Source organism: Coenobita brevimanus, chromosome 110 (assembly GCF_032717465.1).
Source record: "Coenobita brevimanus isolate Jiangsu-jjx chromosome 110, ASM3271746v2, whole genome shotgun sequence".
NCBI lineage: Eukaryota > Metazoa > Arthropoda > Malacostraca > Decapoda > Coenobitidae > Coenobita > Coenobita brevimanus.
In genome coordinates, this window is record NC_137063.1 from 26,590,795 (window position 1) to 26,606,813 (window position 16,019).

General features: G+C 42.4%; 1 protein-coding gene across 1 annotated transcript in view; it reads right to left on the minus strand.

Annotated features, from left to right (window-relative positions):
- Positions 1-5,079: 5,079 nt before the first annotated feature.
- The window catches only part of LOC145417517 (putative oxidoreductase YjmC), a 113,152-nt gene continuing 102,212 nt past the window's right edge, over positions 5,080-16,019 (minus strand). The window contains exons 8-10 of the mRNA XM_080286225.1: positions 9,265-9,419; positions 8,546-8,656; positions 5,080-5,299 (exon numbers count right to left, since the gene is read on the minus strand). Of these exons, the coding sequence (XP_080142351.1) occupies positions 5,252-5,299; positions 8,546-8,656; positions 9,265-9,419 (314 nt within the window). The 3' untranslated portion in view covers positions 5,080-5,251. The remainder of the gene's footprint in view (positions 5,300-8,545; positions 8,657-9,264; positions 9,420-16,019) is intronic.

Sequence of the window (16,019 nt, forward strand, 5' to 3'; positions counted from 1 at the left end):
ACTTGTCATGATATGGTTCTACCACCTTCCTCCTTTTTATTCCCTCTTGGTTATGTACCACTTTCGTACCTGCAATCCAATTACTTTGTTAAAAAAAATGTATTCTTCTCCTCCTCTGATCTTCCCTCATTTTTGTTTTTGCTTCCTCCCTCATCTCTTTCAGTAATTCCAGTTCCTCTTGTGTTAGGCATCTTTTTATCCATACACTTTTGAACTCCTCTTCTTCCATAAGATTCTTTGCATTTTTTAGTATCTTCTCCACGGTGTTTACACTCTGGAAGGTTACCTTTAGGGGTCTTGACTTCCTTTTCTCGTATTTCCCTAACCTTTTGTGTTCATCTATGTCTTTACTACAGATTTCCTCTGATACTTCTTTCAATATGCCCATTACATTTGCCATCTCCTTTTTGTCTCTTGAGATCTTGTTTTTTACTTCTTCCTTTTCTATACCAGTGATTACTATAGATTTGTTAATATCTACTGAATCTCTGACTAACTTAGGATTGTTTTGGATTATTCTTTTCATTTCCTTTTTAATGCTTTTTTCTTCCACCCTTGTTTCCAAGTCTTTCTTTACTTTTACCATTTCAGCATAAGTGGTTTCCACATCATTTTTGTAGCTTTGCACAGCTTCATTCACCTGTGTTATCTTCTCCTCAATATCACTGCTCTGATCTATCAGACTGCTTACTTGCCAACTCTTCCATAATACTCTTGTGGTTGGCTACTGTACATGCCATTTCACTAATTTTCCTCCTAAGTGTACCCACTTTAACTGTTAGCTCATTTATGGTTGTGTCTTTCTTGTTGACTTCCTTTCCTAATTTTTCTATTTCTTCCTTTTGCAAGTGCATCTGTTTCTTAATTTCATCAATCTCATTTTGAAAAGTCGTCTCTAACCTGTGTACACGTTCAACTAGTTTGTTGTGAGTCTCCATTTCAACCAGTTCTTGGTAGAAATCATCATCCTGCTTTCTACCTTTATCCCTTTTCTGTTCCAAATTTTCTTTACTAAAGTGTGTGTGTGTGTGTGTGTATGTGTGTGTGTGTATGTGTGTGTTCTCATTATATCTCATGAGCGGCTTGAGCTATCAACGTGAAACCTTCAGGGTATCAAGATATGGCCAAAATCTTGGCTGAGTTCGAAAATGGGCACTCATGGTCAAGGTCAAGGTCACCAAACTGGCTGTTAAAGGTCAACTAGTTTTTATCAACTGCCTTTTGCGCCATTATAATCTCATGAACGGCTTGAGCTATAAACCTTCAGGGTAACAAGATATGGCCAAATCTTGGACTTGGCCAACAGCATATTCTGGTGGGCAATTAGCATTTGGCTCCCAGATGCTTTTTTTTTTTCATTTTTTATTAATTCCATTTGTCATTACATTATTCATCATTATTAAAATGCAGTACAGTCTCACGGAGGACAGCCCAACATCCCCTGAAGGAGCCTACGGAGGGGCAATTAGAGCGCGACATGACTCCGGGCAACAGGGACATAAGTCTGTCCGGGCCGCGAGCCCTTATGGCCCGGAGCTCGCCCGCCGCCGCTATAGCAGGAAAGCGAGACTACCTTCCGGGCAAGCCGACCACCAACAACCACAGGGTGAGGCTATTACTCTCACTCCAGTCAGCACCCCTGAGATGGCCGGTAGTCGCTCAATCCTCCTACAGGAGATGGCCTGCAGCCGCTCTGGAGGTATTAAGGAGATGGCCATTAGCCACTCCAGCCTTAGTCAGGAGACGGCCAGAAGCTGCTCTGAAGTTGCCCTTAAAGAGATGGCCTGTAGCCGCTCGACCCTCCTACAGGAGACAGCCGGTAGCTGCCCTGGAGGTAATAAGGAGGTGGCCGGTAGCCGTTCCTGCCTTTGTCAGGAGATGGCCGGCAGCCACTCCGAAGGTGCCCTAACAGATATGGCCTGTAGCCGCTCGACCCTCCTACAGGAGACAGCCGGTAGCCACTCTGGAGGTAATAAGGAGATGGCCGGTAGCCGCTCTGAAGGTGCCCTAACAGAGACAGCCTGTAGCCTCTCGACCCTCCTGCGGGATATGGCCAGTAGCTGCTCCAGAGGTAAGCAGGAGACAGCTGGTAGCCGCTCCGAAGGTGCCCTCGAGTCGGCCTGTAGCCACTCCCCAAGGCCATCGCCAGTAGCCAGGCCCTAAGAGGCCACAGCCAGTAGCCGGGCCCTAAAGCAGGAGACGACCAGTAGCCACTCCTCCGTCAGGTGCTGACTCCCATACATGAGACTACAACCCAGAGGGAGGCCCCAGCCTGAAGGACTACTGGAGAGGCCCTGTGACCACCACCGGGCTCTTCTCAGTCCCTTAGAGGCCTCATCTGACAGACTCCGACAGGGGCTGACTCCGAGGCCCACTCCTGACAGCGTCCCCGACCACCGGAGACCGCAGCCCACGGGACCTCCAGACTGCCCCGAGGACCCCTGGGTGGGACATCTGTAAACCCCGACACCGGAGACCCTCATCCTCTGTCAGGCATCTGATCTTCAATTTGTGGGGTTTTGCAGTGCAAGCCACTGATTGCAGGTTGTAATGTGTTTGTGCAGCACGTTTAAGGCAATGTGCATCTTGTATGGGTCTGTGCTGTAGGTGTAGTGATTGTGAAAGGGGCCAAGTTGTGGTGGACGTGGCTGTGTGAGTTGGGGGTTGTTGGAAGGGGTGGGGGAATTGTGTTTGGTGTAACAGGATGTGTACATGGACGTACTGCACCTGTCACATACGCATATGCTGTGGTGTTGTCTGATATTTATAAGTGTAGTAATGTGGTGTGCATTTATTTCAGCAAGAGTCACACTGTGCAGATCAACATGTTCATTTTGTGCTTCTGATGTGTAGCAGGCAAGTCAGGCAAACATGTTACGGGCCTGAGCTGGTTCTCAATGTTTCCAGCAAGTGTAAGGAGGAGGGACATGACTGCTGGAAAGCTATTTCCCTTTGTATAAAAAACATAGAAGGCAGCAGCTGCCCCCACGTGGGAGATGGTGCTACTGATCCATGATAATGTGCCAGGTCACCCACAGATGCTGTAAGTGCTCCATGAGAATTTGGAGGTGGTTTCTTCCCCCAAACATGACATTATTCATCTAACTAATGGACCAGGGTGTAGTTATGCCTCATAGGCAAATCACACCAGGTGGCAAATTGCATAGATGCACCGGCCTTAGATGACAAACTGAACCTGAGGGTGACTGAGAAGTAGATGATGTTCACGAGAACTAGAAGAGGTTCACAATTGCAGACTGACTGTGGCGGAGGAAGCTTTGAATGACATGAAGCCTGAGACGGACGACATGCTGAAAACTGCAGTGGTTATGCAATGTTAAGGACTTCACCGAATATGCTCCTGATACACCCGGCTAAGCAATCTAGAATACAGTGAAACTAGCTCAGGAAGCAGGTGGTGATGGTTGAGACATTTGGGAGAACAATGTGATGGAGCTGTTAAATGGCCACAAAACTGTCCTGACTGAAGAAGACCTGGAGGACATAATGCAGTCACTGACCAGTGGAAGAGGAAGTGAGTACAGAAGCAGGTGGTGCTGAGCCAGACAGCATATGACTTCTAAGCAGCTGGGAGAGGTTTTCCAGGCACAGAAAACAGTTGAGGACTGGCATGAAACCTTCCCCGACTGAAATTGATGTAATGACCTTGCTCTTCTGTACTGACCCATCATAGAGGACATAAACAGAGATGATGACAGCTGCCAGTTACCATGCTCTTTAGCAAAACAGCATGACTGTGACAACCATGGCACCCACTGATGCTTCTGCATGATCACCCTTGTGCTTCCTCCACCCCAGCAGAGCCTGAGCCCCCCCCGCCTCCGTTCCTCAAGACAGTTCTGCCTCAGAAAGAAGCCTTATCTCCGCGTGCGATGATGAAAATGATCCACTCATCGGAAGTAATGGAGAACAGTCTCCCCAACTGTAGGCTCATCAAGTCATGCTTCACATCACTCATCTAGTCATCTGTAACTGTATGGCTAATCATTGCCAGCATCATTGGTACCTTGTCACCGTAGTCTTCAGTGTCTGCTGGTGGGTCATCTAGCCCCCTGACTCCAGAGGCAGAAATGAATGCTCCTTGACTGCACTATAGTCGTACAGTGCATACGAGTATAATATTGTAGTAAATTAAATATTTTCTGGTTTATTTTGTCTAAATATTTTAAGAAATGTACTGAACCTGTGTTGTTAAACCATCTCAAAATACTGTACACATTAAAAACATTATATACCTCTATTACCTGTATTCTAATATTTCTTTCCGACAAGGAGAGTATGTTTTCACCCCCGTTTGTCTGTTTGTTAGTCAGTCTATTAGCAGGATTACTCAAGAACTAAGAGAGATTTGAACCAAATTTTGTGGGTAGACAGCCTATGTCCCAGGGATTAACTGAAAAACTTTTGGGACCGATCCAGATCGTATTACAGATTCTGGATCCGGAAAACACTTATTGCGAAACCTTAATCAGTGATGGGAAACCCTGACTCATTATGAAGAGTGGTTTAGAAATTACGTTGCCCTTGTTTGACAGATGCGCTCCAGTAAGTGCCCCTCTAGTTGATGATGTGTTAGGGCGTTGCAAAGGGATTTTAGGCAATCTATCTATTTATCTATCTATAGCCAGACACCATAATTCCATACGGGATGGTCGTTTGTCTTTGAGTTAGTTGTTTTACAGGGAGGGGCATTAACCCTCCGCCAATCTACTTACTGAGACGGAGGGAACATGTATGGTTTGGTTATAATATGGTTACCACCCAGCGTTGTAAATGGTTTCCTGGCTTACATGAAACTATTAGGCTTGCCATTTAATGTAACGCCACCTGAAGAGGAAAGATGGGTAAAATGAAGTGACAGAAAAGATGGAAGAAATATGAAGAAAGGAGGGCAGACAGAAAAAAAGAATGATAAAGGTGAAGGAAGAAGTTGACAGCGCTACATCAAGTGAGTGGATGATGGCTGCCAGGAAATCCATTCATATAGCAATATTACAACTGCAAGGGCTGTTTGGGGGGGAAACACTAATTACTCAAAAAAAGTTGTTACTTCTGGGCATTTATTAACATATCCCATGTATGGAATGCTTACTCCACCGTAACTGTCTGTTGGTAACCAGAGCAATATTGTAACTGGAAAAAAATAATAATGATATATATCATACTGCAGGGGTCAGGATACTGTAATTTCACAAGCCTTTCACTTTTTGATACTGTATTTCCCTGGTCTTCACAGAGTCTTCATCGGAGTCACACCCAGCACTGTTGCCAGCTGCCACTGAAATAATATTAATAATGATTATCATCAAGTTTCCCACTACTGGACGTCAGTGGAATGGGAGGGATCCAGAAAAGGGGAATGTAAAATACGAAACATTGAAAAAAAAAGTCTCAATCTTCTTACTGGTATTTTCCCCTCTGCTGATTGCTGGGTAAATAACATATATACTGCCACCTGAAGTTTCATTGCTACACTAAAGCGGACCTGTTCCCCCAGTGTAACATCTATGATATATAGGTGATCTGCCAGTTCTCCCAGTTTACAGTACCGAAGTGGGGAAAATTCTGTAATATTTAGGAACACATCCCTGCCATTGTAACAAGGGCCACCAAAACATTCGTTTACTCATCGTCACATTGGAGGGGGTTAGGGTTGATCGTGTAATGTTTACCCAGCTCAAGACTGGATGAAGCTTGTTTTGGTTCTCAGGCCAGTCATATTGTTGGACAAAGTTTATTTCCCCAGTCTTCTGTTCACCAAGCAGTACAAATACCGATATTAGAAAGATACACGGTATTTAAAGATGTAAAATGGAAAATAATAACTAGGGAAGACGTGTTAGAATGCTGCGTAAGCTGACGTAAATATGGCCCTTTGACCTTGACCGAAGTGAGATGTTAGTTGGAGGAAAAAGGAAGGCCCAGAAACACTGTCCCTCCTTCCTTGTGCTGCTGGTGTGAAGCTGCTTACAAGACAAACGGAGGGTGATGGTGTTGCAACATCCCAACAGTAACAGAAACAGACGGGTTTCCGGGCCATCTCTTACCATGCACCGTTGTCGCATTTTGTGACAGACAGGGACTTTTTTTTTTTTTTCAACTCTGGGTATAGATTTGGTAGCCTATTCCATAGACCCAGCATTCCTCCCATATGCCACAGCATCACATGTCATCATTTTGTCACTAATAGCCACTGCCGCTAGTGAAGAGAGTCTAGGGCCGTCTCTTCTAGTACTGGTGTATATGTACTGTATGTATGGTAGCAGCGGGGGTGTTTTCATTACATATCAGTGGGTTCTTATGGAAAATTAGTAAAGTCCGCTTCTATGAAATTCAAATAATCAAGCTCTTCTTTCCTTTGACTCTGGGTATACTCTGTTCCATATAAAGTGGCGGAAGAAGTACGCTCAAGTCCTAGTCGAACACAGGTGCCCGTACAAAGGGATTAAAGTGACCTCACCTGACTCTTTCTCCAGCCCTACCCTTCTCCTTCCTCTTCTGAGAGAGAGAGAGAGAGAGAGAGAGAGAGAGAGAGAGAGAGATTTGAACTGTTTATTGTCTAATATTCAAATATAGCAATCATATTTTTCTGACCTATTATTAATTAATCCTACATCCAATCCAAACATGAATTTGTGTAATTTGAAGGCATTATTACGAGTTCTATCCTGATTTGCAAACCTAAGAAAATCACCAATTCATCGCGAAATGGCGAACCCTTATAAGTCTTAAAATATCAGTCATATGATTTGCTGAAAATAGCTTCTATCAAGATACAGTTTTATATAAAAATAATGGTGAAATATTCATTACCCTCTCTCTCTCCCTTCTCGTGTGTGTGTGTGTGTGTGTGTGATGAATAGGAAAAGGAAATGTTTCTCTCTCTTCCCTCCCTTTCTGTTCTTTCCTCCTTCCCTCCCTCCCTCCTCTCTCTCTCTCTCTCTCTTGTATAATATGAAACAATGCATGTATATGGCTTATATTTACAACTCTTATTTACAATAAGTATACACAAGACACCTCACACAACATTTGTTTATTCACCTTCATCGCTGCTGGACTCGCTCGATATATTGATAACAAAATTTTCTACCATGTGGTTTACAGCAATGTCATTTCTCATAAATTCTTTTTTTTTTTTCTTTTTTTTTTTTGTATGTGCCACACATTTCTGCCAGTTTTCTGCTGTTATTTTTTCTATCGCATTTCTCGTCAGCTCTTCGATCACTCGTAATTTTTGAGAAGAATTTGAGTTTCTCTTCCTCACATCATCGTTGACCTGAGCCCAAATCAGCTGTATGGGGTTGAGCTGGCAATGATAGGGAGGAAGCCGCAGCACCTGGTGACCAGGATTATTGGCGATTTCATCAATTTCAAACAATTGGTTGTCTTTATTTGTCTGTTTCTTTTTTTTTTCGCTTGGTGTAGCAGGTCAGCCTTAGTGTGCAGAGGGTTATGAGGGAGATTTTTTTTTATCAAGAAGCCACTTTATAATTTCTTGTTTTCATAAGCTCTGTGTTGGTGCTTTATTTATGATTTTGCAGTGGTATGATGCGTTGTCCATTATTATAAGTGACCTGGGCGGGATGTTGGGAAGCATCATCAAAGGCGTTCCAGGAAATGCTGCAGGTGACCTCAGGGCAAATGCTCCACCCATCTTGACCTGAGGCCAAACGCACACCTGAACCAGTACGGGTCAGCAGGTGCTCCACTCATGCATTCCCTCCTTCCTCTTCTTTGTTACCATTCATCTCAAGCTATACTCACCCAAGAGTCCAAGCAGGTTCCACATATTTTTATAAGAAATGTCGATAGAGAATATACCTTATATGCGCCTGCGTGGGAGTGTGTGTGTGTGTGTGTGTGTGTGTGTGTGTGTGTGTGTGTGTGTGTGTGTGTGTGCGTCTAAGATGAATGGGAAATTTTGAAACCTGTCTTAGATAGTTTTTAAAATATTAATACAACAATCATGTAAGTTGCTAAAAGTAACATATAAGAATATACTGCAAGAAGAGAGGATAACTGCAGTAGACCTTTTGGTCCATGCTAGGCAACTCCAACAGGAATAAGACTAATCTGTGAGAATAACACAAGGATAGCACAGAAGAAGGCTCTCCACAGATAATAAAGACACACACACATGCACCTACATCTACACGCGCGCGCGCATGCACACGCACACGCACGCGCACACACACACACACACACACACACACAAACACACGCACACACACACACACACACACGCACACACACTCTCTCTCTCTCTCTCTCTCTCAGGAGAGTAGGGAGAAGGGAAGGGCTTGAGGAAAGAGGGGGATAATCCTTGAAAGGTCACCTGCGTTCTGCGTTTGACCCAGACTTGGGAAGGAAAATACAGATTTCTCTCCGCCAGTTTATACGGAACAGACTATAGTACCTGCGTCCTTTCAGACAACAGACCGCTGCTCTAGCCATCTATCACCTCTTTCCTGCAACGACTAAACCACTACTGGAGTAAATAATTTGTAGCAGAGATACATACGGCATCTCTGATCTGGTTGATATGGTAGGCGATGCCCCCCTCACGTTCCACCAGCTCTATGTGCTGACGTTCCGGATCTCCTGCCACCAGTACAGGTTTGTTCGGGTCCACCTGAAGCAAAATACAGAATTATCGTCATCATCGTCATCAACGTTTTTGTTATCATCCTAACCCAGTTATCTCAGTACGTCAAAGATGTATGATCAAATAAGAAAAACTGGTGGAACGGCTATCTCAGGTAAATACTTCTTAAATATAGCCTTACATTTCCTAAAACAAAGAACACTGAGACAGCCCACCTATTTCTGATGGTCATTTGGAAAGCACACGATGACAGACCCGGTAAAGTGTGTTAGAATTTTTTCCGCTCATCGCTGCATGCGCTAATATAAAATGATATGCTGGCTTCCCACATCTTTTGTTCCCAGGTTTCCATAACTCTATATACGGCAAGGATGACCCTCGTGAGAAGACAACCAAGTATGGCGGTTCCTCTTTTGTACTGACCTCTACCCCCATGACCTGACACTCTTCCATATGTATTCACCTTCCTCGTCCCTCCAAAATGCCTTGATTTATATCGTTTAAACTATCCATGCATCCAATTTCTTACACATTTTCTTACTTCAGTGAATGCCAGATTGAAACTGAGACTCTGCCTGCACGTTTCTGATCTTAATTTTGAGACCATGGTTGTCCATCATTATGCATTGACTGACCGGGTCCACGTTGCGACACTGGGCCATGAGGTTGTCCATCCTGCTGGTGAAACCCGGTGCGAAGAACTCTGGGTTGATGGCCACAAAACAGTGGCATGTTTTGGACGGTCGATCATGTTCCCTCCAGTCCCTCAGGATTTGGCCGTAGTCACCACCTGTGGTTACAATACTCCACGTTGGTACAGCCGGTCTTATATATATATATATATATATATATTGTTACGGAACAGAGAAAGATAACGTACACTTTAAGTGAGAATACTAAGAGTCACTACTGTCCCGTAAAGTTCCAGGTTCAAAACAAAAGAGTTAGGTAAAATTACAAGTTAAAGTTTAATGCTCAAACTAACAACAAAACATTCAGGACTCATAAGGATAATGTAATGGCAAAAAACAGGTTAAATATATGGTTAACTGCAATAGCCTCTATTAACACAAAATTAGCAAGGGTAAATTTACCTAAGTCAGCCCTGACAAAATGAGATACCAGATAATACTCAGTGAATGCCAGATAAATTATTACAGATACAAACTATTATCAAAAATGACTGACATAAAACCCAACATTAATCAAAAACCTCACTAGGCCTAAGAATTAACCTTATGCTACACAGTACAAGAAAAAATGCAATAACACTTATACTCAAATAACACACAGCTGCTAGATGTTTGGAGATTTCTTGAGCACTCACAATAATAATATCTGTACAGGGGAGGACAGAGATGTGAACAAAATGAGGAGCAGATCTAAGTGGCTATGATGCAGAGACTGAGCTCATTATATAGGGGCCAGGAGAGCTTGATACAACTTGTAAGAAGGACGCGCAAATGAAGCCATGGGGACAAAGAGCTGAAAATCCCGCTCTGAATAACAGAGAGAACGACTTACTCTACTCTAACGGTAGAAGGGGGGGACTGAGGCAGAACACGCTCGTGATCAAACATGCAGCAACTGTGCGTTAAAATTACACAAAGGATGATGAAATCATAGGCTATGTAACACCTCCCCACAAAGAAAAAGAAATTTACAAAGGAAATTTCTTATTACTCTAAAATAATCTGTCTAAAGTCTAGATAAGCAATCTGCAATAACATTTTCTTTCCCCTTGACATGTTGTAGGCTATGTCTAATGAATACTCCTGAAGAAGTAGACTCCATCTTGTCAATCTCTGATTTTTATCTTTAAACTTACTAAGGAATTTCAGTGGGTTTTGATCGGTATAAATGACTATGGGGTCAAAACCAGAACACAAATAAAATGAAAAATGCTGTAAACCCAAAATCAAGGCCAAAAGCTCTTTCTCAATAGTTGAGTAGTTCTTTTGAAGTGGAGTGAACTTCTTACTGTAATAAGATACAGGATGTTCAATACCCTGATCAACCTCTTGCAGCAAAACAGCCCCAGCTCCTGTATCACTTGCATCAACAGCCATCTTAAAAGGCTTAGCAAAATTTGGAGTAGCGAGCACTGGCTGACTTAATAGGATAGCTTTAAGTTTGTTGAAAGAGGATTCACAGTTATCGGTCCAGACAAATTTAACTCCCTTTTTCAGTAGGTCTGTAAGTGGTGATACAAGAATTGAAAAGTTAAGAACAAATCTCCTGTAATAACCTACCATTCCCAAAAATCTTTGTAGCTCTTTCCTACTTTTAGGTCTGGGAAGATCACTTATAACCTGAACCTTAGCTCCTGGTGGTGCAACATGTCCATCACCAATTACATACCCAAGGTACTGAACTTTAGCTTGACCAAACTCACACTTTGATAAATTAGCTACAAGATTAGCATGAACTAAACGGTCAAGAAATTTACTGACATGGCATAGGTGATCTTTCCAGTTGTCACTGAAGATTAATACATCATCAATATAAACAACACACCCTGCCAAACCCTCTGTTACAACATTCATGAGCTTCTGAAATGTGGCTGGTGCATTCTTCATACCATACGGCATTACAGAACATGCAAAAGCCTTTCCTAGTGTTACAAAACATGAGATCTCCCTAGCACGTTCAGTCATAGGTACTTGCCAGTATCCCTTTAACAAATCAAACTTACTTATCTACCTAGCCTTTCCGATCTTGTCTATGCAATCTTCCACACGAGGGAGAGGGTAAGTGTCTGTTTTAGTTATCTGATTAACACGTCTGTAGTCGATGCAAAGCCTCTGTGACCCACCTGGCTTAGGGACTAGAGTGACAGGAGAACTCCACTCGCTCTGACAGGGCTCAACCATCTTGTGGTCCAACAGGTAGCCAAGCTCCTTCTGGATGAGAGGAACTTTCACTGGGTTCACACGGTAAGGAGGCAATTTAATTGGCTTTGCGTCTCCAACATCGACATCATGCATCAACACAGTGGTTCTTCCTGGAGTAGCACGGAACACTTCCGGGTACTCCTGCAGTAATGCCGAAAACTCCTGCCTTTCCTTGGGAGGTAGATGAGAAAGCTTAGTCTGGAGATCATTCATGATATCAGGATTCTTCCCCAAACTATCAAACAGGCTCATGCTGCATGGGAGAACTTCACTTGTAGACTCGGGTGGAACAGCTACAGTGCAGACTGGATTATTTTCGTCCCGCCTGTGATATAACTTTAGCATGATGATGTGACATAGTTGCTTGTTCTTTCTACGATCTGGTGTGGCGATGACATAGTTGACATCACTGAGTTTCTTCTCCACGAAATAAGGGCCACTAAACTTGGCTTGAAGAGGTTGCCCATGAACTGGTAGCAGAATCAAAACCTGATCTCCTGGCTGAAAGTGGCGTAACCTGGACTTCTTATCATACCAAGTCTTCATCTTCTCCTGAGCAGCTCCTAAATTCTCTCTCGCCAGCTGTAAAGCAGTGGACAGCCGTTCTTTGAACTTCATCACATACTCCAGCAGGTTGACGTCATTTTCCTCCAACAGCCAGCATTCCTTGAGTAGCTTAAGGGGTCCTCTTACTTCATGGCCAAACAGTAGTTCAAAAGGTGAGAAGCCCAGTGATTCATTTGGAGATTCTCTTGCAGCAAACACAACGAATGGAAGACCTTTATCCCAGTCTTTCTGATGTTCCAAACAGTATTTCTTGAGCATCGATTTGAGTGTTTGATGATATCTCTCCAACGCTCCTTGGGTCTGGGGATGGTAAGCTGAAGACGTGATCTGGGTGATGCCCAACTCTTTCAGAGACTGCTTGAAAACGTTTGACATGAAATTACTTCCCCGGTCTGACTGTACCTCCTTGGGCAGACCAAACTTTGTGAAGAACCCTAGCATTTCCTTAACCACGTTCTTTGCTGAGATATTTCTAAGTGGAATGGCTTCAGGATAACGAGTAGCCATATCAATCATGGTCAACACATAAGAAAATCCTGAAGAAGTCTTAGGAAGAGGGCCCACAATATCCACCAACACACGGGTGAAAGGCGCCTCAAAAGGAGGAATGGGAACTAGAGGTGCAACCTTTTCGGTCTGATTACACTTCCCCACAACTTGACAGGTGTGACAAGACTTACAATACCAGGAAACATCCCTGAAGATACCTGGCCAGTAGAAGTGTTTCAAAATGCGTGCCACAGTCTTCCTCACTCCATGGTGTCCTGCCAAACTGGAATCATGAGCCACTCGAATGATATCCTGCCTACAAACACGAGGGATGACAACTTGATGTACAACCTCCCATTCACAGTCGGCTGATGCTGTTGGGGGTCTCCACTTCCTCATAAGTACTCCTGACTTTACATAATAACAAGTAGAAGCACCGGCTGACTCTTCTTCACTGTAAGCAGAGTTAGCTAGACCTTTCAACTCAGGGTCAGCAACCTGCAACTCAACCAACTCTTGACGAGACAAATTATCAACACTACGGGGTACTGCCTCATCTGGTGAGTGGTCCAAATTAGCAAGAAAAGTGTCAGCTAGGGTAACATCATCATCATCATTATCCTCTAAATCACCAGTAATTTTAGACTTAGCCCTAGTGACAGCACATGCAGGGAACACATCAGGGACATCACAATCCTGGGCCGCAGCCACTGGCTCACTAGACAACTGAGGAGCTGGACACACTTGACTTCCACCAATATCATTTCCAAGTAAGAAAGTTACACCTGACATTGGGAGTGTCTCAACCAACCCAACCATAACGGAACCATTAACAAAACCAGACTCTAAATTCACTCTGCACAGAGGGACAGAGAAATAATTATTCCCTACACCTTGTAAGATTACAGTTTCATCAGAGGAATTAACATTAGAGCCTAGAACACTGGTCAGCATAAGGGATTGGCAAGCACCTGTATCACGATATATTTGAACTGATTTCCTGTCATTACTGTCCAGAAGACTGACAAAACCATCAGACAGGAAATTAGCACATGAACTCTTGAGAGTGTCACCCACGTTACTGCTCAAAAGAGGAGCTCCATCATGAGAATTTAAATTACCCCTCAAAGCAGGTTCAGTTAACTCAGTTAAAGAATTCTGGGAACTCTCAAGAGTGGACACTAGACCAATTGACTGAATATTTAAAGACTCCTTTTTGTTCACATCACGCTGTCTCCTGAAACATTTCTCCGTAGTATGACCAAGCTTACTACAATAAGTACATTTACTTTTCTGAAATCTAGAGGTGAAGCTGGTATTTACTTCCTGAGAAACATCATCTTTATTCGCTATCCTGTTACCTGTACTCTGAGTAGAGGCAACGTACTTACTCTCAGCTTTCCCTTTTTCTTTAGAATATCTCTTGTGAGTGAGAACATATTCATCAGCTAAAACTGCAGCATCAGACAAATTATCTATTCTTTTCTCATCAAGATATAGGCTTACATCTTTATAAATACACCTTTTGAAATCTTCCAGCAAAATCATCTGCTTAAATTTACCAAAATCAGAATCCACATTCTTAGAATTTAACCACTGCTCTAACAGATCTTCTTTGATTTTTGCATACTCAACATGGGATTGCTTATCTTGCTTGTAAGTTGTCCTAAATTTTACTCTATAGGCTTCAGGAACAAGCTCATAGGCCTTAAGAATCAAGCTCTTAACTACATCATATTATCAGATTGATCCTGAGGCAAAGATGCATAAGTTACTTGAGCTTTACCGGTGAGAACAGTTTGAAGGAGTACTGGCCAATACTCCTTGGGCCAACTAAAACCTGTAGCTACCCTCTCAAACAACTGAAAATACTTTGTTAAATCTGATTCATTAAAAGGAGGGACAAGTTTAACATTTTTAGCCACATCAAAATCATCAGAGCTAGATGATCCAGTTCCACCTTGTTTCATGCGATACTCATGGTCTGCCTGAATCCTGGCAAGTTCAATTTGTGCCTGAGCCTGTACCTGTGCCTCTTGAATACGAGCATTTGCCTCATTAACACGAGCCTCCGCCTCCTTAGCCTTAGCCTCCTGCAGGGCTAGCTGTAACTTAGCTAATTCAATCTGCGTTTGCTCATTTGGAGGAGTTACATTAAACAAGCTTTCATTAATCATGTCAACAATTTGATCTTTAGAATGATGAGAGCGAACAGCAATTCCCAATTGTTGAGCAACGAGCTTAAGTTCATTCTTTGTTCTGTTTTCTATATCACACACTGTTTGTACATTTGACAAAAAATCTTTGGCTTCATCAAGTGTAGTAATAGTAGACATAATTAATAAGTAACAGTCACAAAATATCAAGCAATATCCTTATGATAATATCCTGAATATCTTGATAAGAGGTCGCCAAATTTATGTTACGGAACAGAGAAAGATAACGTACACTTTAAGTGAGAATACTAAGAGTCACTACTGTCCTGTAAAGTTCCAGGTTCAAAACAAAAGAGTTAGGTAAAATTACAAGTTAAAGTTTAATGCTCAAACTAACAACAAAACATTCAGGACTCATAAGGATAATGTAATGGCAAAAAACAGGTTAAATATATGGTTAACTGCAATAGCCTCTATTAACACAAAATTAGCAAGGGTAAATTTACCTAAGTCAGCCCTGACAAAATGAGATACCAGATAATACTCAGTGAATGCCAGATAAATTATTACAGATACAAACTATTATCAAAAATGACTGACATAAACCCAACATTAATCAAAAACCTCACTAGGCCTAAGAATTAACCTTATGCTACACAGTACAAGAAAAAATGCAATAACACTTATACTCAAATTACACACAGCTGCTAGATGTTTGGAGATTTCTTGAGCACTCACAATAATAATATCTGTACAGGGGAGGACAGAGATGTGAACAAAATGAGGAGCAGATCTAAGTGGCCATGATGCAGAGACTGAGCTCATTACATAGGGGCCAGGAGAGCTTGATACAACTTGTAAGAAGGACGCGCAAATGAAGCCATGGGGACAAAGAGCTGAAAATCCCGCTCTGAATAACAGAGAGAACGACTTACTCTACTCTAACGGTAGAAGGGGGGGACTGAGGCAGAACACGCTCGTGATCAAACATGCAGCAACTGTGCGTTAAAATTACACAAAGGATGATGAAATCATAGGCTATGTAACAATATATATATATATATATATATATATATATATATATATATATATATATATATATATATATATATATATATATATATATATTCCAGGCTACAGAGAGAGAGAGAGAGAGAGAGAGAGAGAACGGATGCGTTCTAAAATGTCACTGCATTTCTATTTATTTAGAATAGTGGCGACCATCATTCACTTAATTACTGTAGTGTTGCCTACTTCTTCCCCACCTTTATCATTCTGTCTGTC